The 8,724-nt window shown below is 52.5% G+C and overlaps 1 protein-coding gene across 1 annotated transcript; it reads left to right on the top strand.

The window, feature by feature from the left end:
* Positions 1–1,043: 1,043 nt before the first annotated feature.
* CDK16 (cyclin-dependent kinase 16) lies at positions 1,044–7,546 on the top strand. Its single transcript, XM_008574996.1, is given in 16 exon segments — positions 1,044–1,074; positions 1,077–1,301; positions 1,942–2,075; positions 2,179–2,304; positions 2,392–2,448; positions 2,547–2,661; positions 3,304–3,398; positions 3,492–3,554; positions 3,800–3,923; positions 4,080–4,200; positions 4,309–4,406; positions 4,491–4,596; positions 4,678–4,720; positions 4,886–4,976; positions 6,119–6,196; positions 6,281–7,546. Coding segments are annotated over 16 exon segments (1,536 nt in total). The 5' UTR covers positions 1,044–1,052; the 3' UTR covers positions 6,319–7,546.
* The last annotated feature ends 1,178 nt before the right edge of the window (positions 7,547–8,724 follow it).

The raw sequence follows: 8,724 nt of genomic DNA, 5'->3' as shown, positions 1-8,724 counted from the left end.
GGTGAGGGAGCTCAGGATGATTGAAGTTTTAAGTAGGGTTATTCATAGAGGCCTCATGAAAAGTGACATTCCAGCAATGGTCTGAATGGGGTGGGGAGTGAGTTATTTTGATATCTGGGGGAAGGGTGATCCAGGTACTAGGAACAGCCAGTGCAAAGGCCCTGAGGTGGGACTCTGCTGGCTGTGGTTGCAGAACAGCAACTAAGAATTACTGAGGGGGAGGTGAGGCCAGAGAGGTAACAGAACAAATGGGGTAAGACCTCGTGGGCCACATCGAGGACTGGGGTGTTTTATTTGTTGTAATAATGGAAATGTGGTACATTCTTGAGTAGAGGAGAAATGTGACCTGGCTTGTAAAAATCTAGGTTGGACCCTATGGGTGCCAACCTGATTGAACCTTTCCAGCAGCCCTGAAGACAGCTGGTGTGTATTGAGACACTCCCCCCTCCATAACCCCACCAAATGGTTGGGTCTGGGTGGGACCTATCCCTGCACTCCCCACCTGGGTAGACCAGTGGGCTGGTCCACTGGTTGTTGTGGTGATGGTTGCTAGGGAGGCAGAAGGGTCTCTGTGGCAGTGGGGAGCATTCTGCCCTGGCAGTTGGGAGCAATGTGGGGCTGGTGCCAGCGGAACATGCCATTCTTTGGGCACACCCGGGGCCGTGTCAGTGGTCCTGCGGTTCTGGGCGAGCCCTTTGTCCCACCCATGGCTGGGTCCATCACTGCTGCTGTACCTGAGAGTGTTTGCTGTGGAGCCCTCTGCTCCTGCAGTGAGACGGCCCACCTAGAGATCAACAATCCACCTGGTGGGCCCTTGCCCTCAGCCAGCCACCCAAGTCTGAATACCCAGGTGGGCTACTTAGAAACAGGGTCCCAAGGGGCTGGTCGTGGGTGGGCAGACACTGACTGGGGTCCCCATCTATGTCAGGTTTCCAGGAATCCCGATGAGTGGTTCCGGGGTCCATAGTGTTGGGTGGGCACTGACACAGCTTCGTGTCAGTGCCTCCCACTAGGTTGTCATGGATTTTAGGGGACCCATAGTAGTCAAGCAAATGCTAATGTGGGATCCATTCCCACCATTTCCCCTGTTCAGGTCGCCATGGATCGGATGAAGAAGATCAAACGGCAGCTGTCAATGACACTCCGAGGGGGCCGAGGCATAGATAAGACCAACGGTGCCCCTGAGCAGATAGGCTTGGATGAGAGTGGTGGTGGTGGCTGCAGTGACCCTGGAGAGGCCCCCACACATGCTGCCCCTGGGGAACCTCGCACTGGACGGGGCCCACTCAGCTCTGCACCAGGTGGGTCCACTAACTACTCCCTCTCTCCTGCCCTAGGCTGCCTCCCAGCCATGTTCCTCTTAGACTTGTGTTATTTTCATCTTCCTTTCTCCATTTTCTTCCCCTTCCCTGCCCACCCCCACCCCTGTGTTCTCTTCTCCCACTTCCCTGCCATCCTCTCTCAACACCCTCTGTCTGTTTGTCCATCTGTGCCCTTTTCTTTGGCTTTATGCCCAGGCCCCAAGGGGAGGAAGGGTGCTTTGCCTGTCACAGCTGTCCCAAGACTCTCTCTACCCTTCTGCACTCTGCAGTGGCCCTCTCAGGCCTTCTGGTGCCTGCCTACCCTGGGCCTGCCTTCCTAGGACCCTTGGCTACCTCTGCCACCAACTGCCTACTGGCCTTGGGCCAGCTGCGGTCTCAGCTCACTCCTAGGGTGCTCCATTAGGTGACTACTGGTGTGTGTGTCCTCCCCACCCCCACCATATTCAACCTGTCCTGGACCCACCTGATCTTCCCTGGGTCCCACCACCCTCTCCCAAAGGGACTCCAGGCTGCTTCAGGGGCCATGTGCACATGTGTGTGATTAGGGAATGTGTCACGTGGGGGTGTTGCGGAGTTCCTGATCCACTTGACCTACTCTTCCCATTCTCCCCACCACCAGAGATTGTGCACGAGGACCTGAAGATGGGGTCTGATGGGGAGAGTGACCAGGCTTCAGCCACATCCTCAGATGAAGTGCAGTCTCCAGTGAGAGTGCGCATGCGTAACCATCCCCCACGCAAGATCTCCACTGAGGTGCTTAACCCCTTGTCTGGGTGGTAGAGGAGCTGGAAAGGGAAGGGGGGTTGACCCTGGGAAGGTGGAGCTCATGGTCCTGTTTCTCCATCTTGCCTGGTAGGACATCAACAAGCGCCTGTCACTACCAGCAGACATCCGGCTGCCCGAGGGCTACCTTGAGAAGCTGACCCTCAATAGCCCCATCTTTGACAAGCCCCTTAGCCGCCGCCTCCGCCGTGTCAGCCTGGTTAGCATCTTCTGTTCCTGTCTTCTCCTCCTCTTTCTCCTCTCCTAGTCCCTTCCCCTGCTTCAAACTGCCTCCTTTACTCCCCAGTCTGAAATTGGCTTTGGGAAACTGGAGACCTACATTAAGCTGGACAAGCTGGGTGAGGTGAGTGACAGCCAGGAGGCCCATGGTAGGGATAGGGGTTGGTGGGAACTCCCTGCAGCCTCATACTGCCTTTCCTGTCACACTTCCTCACACCCCAGGGTACCTATGCCACCGTCTACAAAGGCAAAAGCAAGCTAACAGACAACCTTGTGGCACTCAAGGAGATCAGACTGGAACACGAAGAGGGGGCACCCTGCACTGCTATCCGGGAAGGTACAGACCCCCATCCCATCTGCCACAGACTTCTCTGACTCTCCATAGCGCATGCACACACTCCATGGGGAGAACAGAGACTGGGGGTTCTGGGACTCCCCCCACCCCCACCCCAAACACTCTGTCCTTCATGAAAATCCCTATTACCCACATATCCAGGTAATAATCACTTTAGCCAGGAATCCATTCCTGTTTGGAGAACAGATGGATGAATTGCAAACCAGGATACTTGCTTTGGTTCTGAGAGCACCCCTGAAGGTGCTCACCATTTTACTTGCCAGAACAGTTTCTAGTCAGAATATCATATGGAATCAATTTGAATTGTGGAGAAATTGAATATGCAAACTCCATTTCACACAATGCTACAGGCCTGTGTACTGAGGGTTAGAGTAAGGTCTCTTCCCAGAAATCAAAAACAGGTTGTGAAAAACTAGTGTCATATGAGCCTGGGGCCACATGTTGCTCTTTTCTGAACCTTATTTTCCACATCTGAAACATGGACACACACCTTCTTTGTGGCATAGGGTGGGTTAGAGCTGGTGGCTGTGAGGTATTACCCCAGACTGCACAGGGAAAGAAGGAAACCTGGGGCGGGGGGGGGGCCCTGACTCTTCCCCTGTCCCATTCCCATGCTTCTTGCAGTGTCCCTGCTCAAGGACCTCAAACATGCCAACATCGTCACGCTACATGACATTATCCACACGGAGAAGTCCCTCACCCTTGTCTTTGAGTACCTGGTAAGGTTGGGTGGCAATGGGTCCTGGAGGAAGGTAGGGAGATGGTCAATAGCCGTAGGATGTGATCCTCATTTCTGTACCATCTCTTCTCAGGACAAGGACCTGAAGCAGTACCTGGATGACTGTGGGAATGTCATCAACATGCACAACGTGAAAGTGGGTGTGGGGCAGGAAGCAGGAGCACAAGGGGCCCCCCACTCACCCACTCCACCCACAAATCTCCCAGAAGTGGACTTTTCCCATTTGGCTTTTTTGCTGGGAGCACTTGGAAGGCATTGGGACCCTGTCCTTTTTTGTGTGACAAGGTTCTGGGCTCAGTGTGTTGGGAGGGGAGCAGTGCCCGTTGGGGGTCAGGCTGATGGGTACTCTTTGACCTCTGCCTGCCATTCCTGGGTCCCTAGCTGTTCCTGTTCCAGCTGCTCCGTGGCCTGGCCTACTGCCACCGGCAGAAGGTGCTACACCGAGACCTCAAGCCCCAGAACCTGCTCATCAATGAAAGGGGAGAGCTCAAGCTGGCTGACTTCGGTACACCCATTTCCCCCTTCCCCATGATCATCTGGTCTCATTCTTCCTTCAGCCTCTCCACACTTTGCCTAGGGCACCCTCAGTCCCAACTACATTCTGCCCCAGACTTTGCCCACAGTCTCCTCGTTCCAGTTGTCCCTTCTCTCTGCCTCCCAGGCCTGGCCCGGGCCAAGTCAATCCCAACGAAGACATACTCCAACGAAGTGGTGACACTGTGGTACCGGCCCCCTGACATCCTCCTCGGGTCCACAGACTATTCCACCCAGATTGACATGTGGTGAGGACAGATGGAAGTGTGGTGGGGGCCATGTGGTTAAAGAGGTGGCTTGGTTGCAGCAGCCCCCCAACCAACTGCCTCCCTATTCATTGTGCCTTCCCTGCCCAGGGGTGTGGGCTGCATCTTCTATGAGATGGCCACAGGCCGGCCTCTTTTCCCAGGCTCCACAGTGGAGGAACAGCTGCATTTCATCTTCCGCATCTTGGGTGAGGAGGCATGAGTCCTAGGAGCTGTGGGGACATGCAGGGTGGATCTGTGAGATGTTTGGGGTAACTCCTTCTCCCTGCCAGGAACCCCAACTGAGGAGACGTGGCCAGGCATCCTGTCCAATGAGGAGTTCAAGACGTACAACTACCCCAAGTACCGAGCTGAGGCCCTTTTGAGCCATGCACCCCGGTGAGGCTGGTTGGTGGGTGGACATTAGTGGCCAGGGTGCCCAAACTCAATTTAAAGCAGGTCTCCTTGTCCTTGTGGTAGACTTGATAGCGACGGGGCCGACCTCCTCACCAAGCTGCTGCAGGTGAGATCACCTTCCTGGGCCAGCCTTGCGGGGTAGGGGATTTCAGGTGTGGGGAAACAGGGATCCCTCAGGGGCAGGGTCTGAGGTGGGCAGGAAGAGAGACCTACCTATTCCTTGAAGATACCAATACTGTGCGCGCGACCCCCTACTCCCTCCCCCCCCTAGTTTGAGGGTCGTAATCGGATCTCCGCAGAGGATGCCATGAAACATCCATTCTTCCTCAGTCTGGGGGAGCGGATCCACAAACTTCCTGACAGTGAGTGGACTGGGGAATGGACCAGCCGGTGCGGGGACTTTGGGAAACAGGACTGCTGGGGAGAGCTGGGTGGGTTGTATAGGGTTCTGGCTATGATGCCACCTGGCGGGAGGGCATCCTTGTTCACATGTGTGATGGTTGTGTTTATTATGAAAAATTATTTTTTAGTTTTCAGTTCCTTTTACCTTTCATCAAAATTTTCAAACGTGTAAAAATAGATGCAATATTACTTTACCTTTTTAAAAAAAATTTTTTTTTTTACTCTACCTTTTTTTAAGTAGACATTTCTTTGTAATATATATGCTAAGAAATGCACAAATCATAAGCATACAACACAATGAGTTTTCACAAATTGAACACACCCATGTAACTGGTACATAGGTCAAGAAACAATGTTAGAAGCTCCTCCCGGAGCTCCCTTGCATCTCCTTCAGTTATTCCCAGCCCCCTCCCCATGGGTTACCACTGTTTTGACTTCTAACAATGTAGATAAGTTTCTTCTGCCCTTGTACTTTATAGAAGTGGAATCACACGGGATGTTCTCTTTTCATATCTGGCTTTTAAAAACTTAATATGGATATTTTCAAATTATATTTATTTACATATTAGGCAAAATAATATTATGAGTCCCTAAGTACTCCAACAAGTCATCAACTGGTGGTCAATCTCGTTTTATCTATATTCTCTCTGATTATTTTGAATCAAATCCAGTCCCAGACATCATATCATTCATTCATCCATAAATAATTTCAGCATGTATCTAAAAAGATACTTTTAAATGTAACAATATCATTATCACAGCCCCCCCACCAAAAAATTAGCCCACTTCCCCTGTCTCCCACTGGATTTATATTTAAATCAAATCCTAAAACACCATTCATCACCTAGACCGAAGAAGTGATCAGTCATTGAAATACCGTTATCACACTTGACAGAATCAATAATGATTTGTGTCATGTAATCATTCATATTCCATCTTCCCTACTTGTAGCTGGTTTGTGTGTGGAATTATTTGATAGGTGAACGTCAAGCCTCTCAAAGAAGGGACAACTTTTTCTAATTTCCCAAATGGGGCCGTAGGGGGGCTGGTCCTGGATGGCCCCATGGGTCATCCCCCACTTCTGTGTCTCTTCCACCCATAGCTACTTCCATATTTGCACTAAAGGAGATCCAGCTACAAAAGGAGGCCAGCCTTCGGTCTTCATCGATGCCTGACTCAGGTAGGTGTGGTTCCTCGCCTTCCCTCTGCCCCACTCACCTTCCTGCTTGCCCACCAACAGCCATCTGCTCTGCTTTCCCCGCAGGCAGGCCAGCTTTCCGCGTGGTGGACACCGAGTTCTAAGCCACAGACCGAGGCCCCAAGCAGGCAGCAGATGGAGGGATGCCACACCCCTCACAGGGCAGTCCCCCAACTGCATCCGCCCTGCTTGCTGCCTGCCAACCTGCCTGAGCCATGCTCGCCTGCCCACTTGTCCCCTGCTGCCTACCCAAACACCCAACCATTGACCTGTCAACCCGACCACTGGCCTGTCTGCTGGGTGCTAACAAAGCTCTCATCACTCCTTCACCTGGTCTGTCTGTCTCTCTCTGTCTCGGTAGTTGCCGGCGGACAGCATGGCCATGCCAGCCTCCCACACTGAGGCCAGGCCTACCCCTCCTCGTCATTCCCTCCCCTAGGACCACTATCCCACGGCCAGCCAGGGGTCCGGAGCTAGCCCAGGCTGGGGATCTTGACTCAGACAAGATGGTGGCAATGCCTTGGGTCTGAGGCATTCCTGCGTGCTTTCCTGCCTGCCCCACCTGCCTCATGTTGTGTGGGCCTTTTTTTTGTTTGTGTCATTCATTGTTTTTTTGTTTTTTGTTTTTTAAATGAGGTTTTCAGTTTTTAAATGCAATATCTCTGTACACAGACTGGCTGGGCCCCACCCCCTGCGTGTGGCCCTCCCACAGTATTTTGTGCAATGAAGCCCCGCTCCCAGCCTTTCAGAGGCAGGGACACAGCCCCTATTAGGAACCCTGACCATCACCAGACCCTGTGATCGGCTATGGGAAAGCATGCCTCTGCCACTCGCCTTCCTACCCCCACCTGCCATCCCCAGCCACGGGGATCTGGGAACTACCAGAGACTCTGGGAGATGGACAAGGTGGGGGGCCCCACTCTTTCCCTCTTGCAGTCCCGTAGCTGGGGCCTCCTTCCTTCTCAGGGTCTCCTCAGCCCAGCCCTCCTGACCCCATCCCACTCGGTGCTGTTGAGTAGGGGCCCTGCCAGGAACTGACCAACTCATTGAGGAGCCATAGTGTGTATATGTACACAAGCAGGGATAGAGGGGCATGTTGGTGGTTGTCCCAGGTGTTGTTCCCCAACCCCTGGGGAGGGTGAGGCAGGGCAGGGACAGTCTCTGGGGTCAGTCCTGGATGGTTGGTACCTCCCCTTCCTCCATCCTAAGCCCTGGGGCCCTCAAATGGGGTGGGAGGGCAGGGATGGGTGCCCTCCTAGTGGGGTTTGGGGGGTTGGGTTCCTGAATGCACCATAATCACTGTATGAAATATTAAAAAGTCTAAAGTGAAAAGCCTGATTGCAAATCCCTATAGGGGTGAGGGTGGGGCCTCAAGCCGGTGTGATTCTGGGACCTTGGAGAATATTTCTGGTCCCCATTGACTAGGAGAGTACTGGGAGTGGGACAGAGACACATCACAACTATGAAAAAGGTATCTGAGTGATTGCATAATGGTAGAACATCGAGTTGAAGGTAGGGCAAGCTGAGTAGTGTTGATGGGCTGAGAATCAAGCAGAGTGTTACCAGACTCAGGTCTGGCTGCCTGCCTCCTTGAGAAGGAAAGAAAAAAAAAAAAACTCAGAAGTCAAATGGTTGGTGTTAGAAAAGCAGGTGTATTCAGCCGAAGGAGATAATAGGCTATCCCATCTCAAAGATTTACATTTACTGAGGAGTTTTTTTTGTTTGTTTGTTTTCCTTTTTGTCTTTTTTACTGACCGGTAACGGGATTGCAACCCTTGGTGTTGCGCCCGTACCGGGGACCGGCAACGGGATCGCAACCCTCGGTGTTGCATCCGCACCGTGCTCAGCCAGTGAGCGGGAACCGGTCTCCACGTGGGATCCGAACCCTAGGCGGGAGCGCTGCCGTGCTCCCAAGCAGCGCACTCTCCAGTGCGCCACCGGGCCGGCCCCTACTGAGGAGTTTTTAAAGGAAGGGTTGAGGGAAGAATGTGGGGGTTGAAAAGCAGGAGAGCAGGAGATGTGAGTTACGAGGGGTCCGTTTCTATGGGTCAGGTACAAGGTCTTGCCAAGGCCTCATCTGGTTTCTGTTTTCATCTTCACTGTTCTCTCAGGACCCTGCAAGATTTTGATTTGCACCAGTGTTCTTAGCTAGTGCCCAAGGTCAGCTTCAGTCATTTGGCCTTGATCATTTCTACAAGTCTCAAAGAAAGAACTGTTAGCTTTGCAAAGTACTAATTAGTTTCTTGGCCTTGCTTTCCTACTTAGCGAGTGAGATAGGAAAGTCAGGGGATGGGAAGAAAGAGTGGAGAGAAAAAAACTGTCCTTTTTAAAATCCTCCCCCCCTCTGCAGTCCAGGCAGCTTAGGTCCCAACATGGCTTCAGTCCTGCTCCAACAAGAGGAGGTAGATTTACCCAAGAATATAAGGAAAGACTCATAGAGGGTGGAGGTAGGGATGTAGAGAGGTTGTTTGACACTGGAAGACCCAGTAGAACTAGGGTGGGGAGATGAG

The sequence above is a fragment of the Galeopterus variegatus genome, unplaced genomic scaffold, assembly GCF_000696425.1.
Source record: "Galeopterus variegatus unplaced genomic scaffold, G_variegatus-3.0.2 Scaffold1127, whole genome shotgun sequence".
Lineage (NCBI taxonomy): Eukaryota > Metazoa > Chordata > Mammalia > Dermoptera > Cynocephalidae > Galeopterus > Galeopterus variegatus.
The sequence above is the reverse complement of the archived record's forward strand: the minus strand, read 5'-3'. Positions and strand labels throughout refer to the sequence as shown.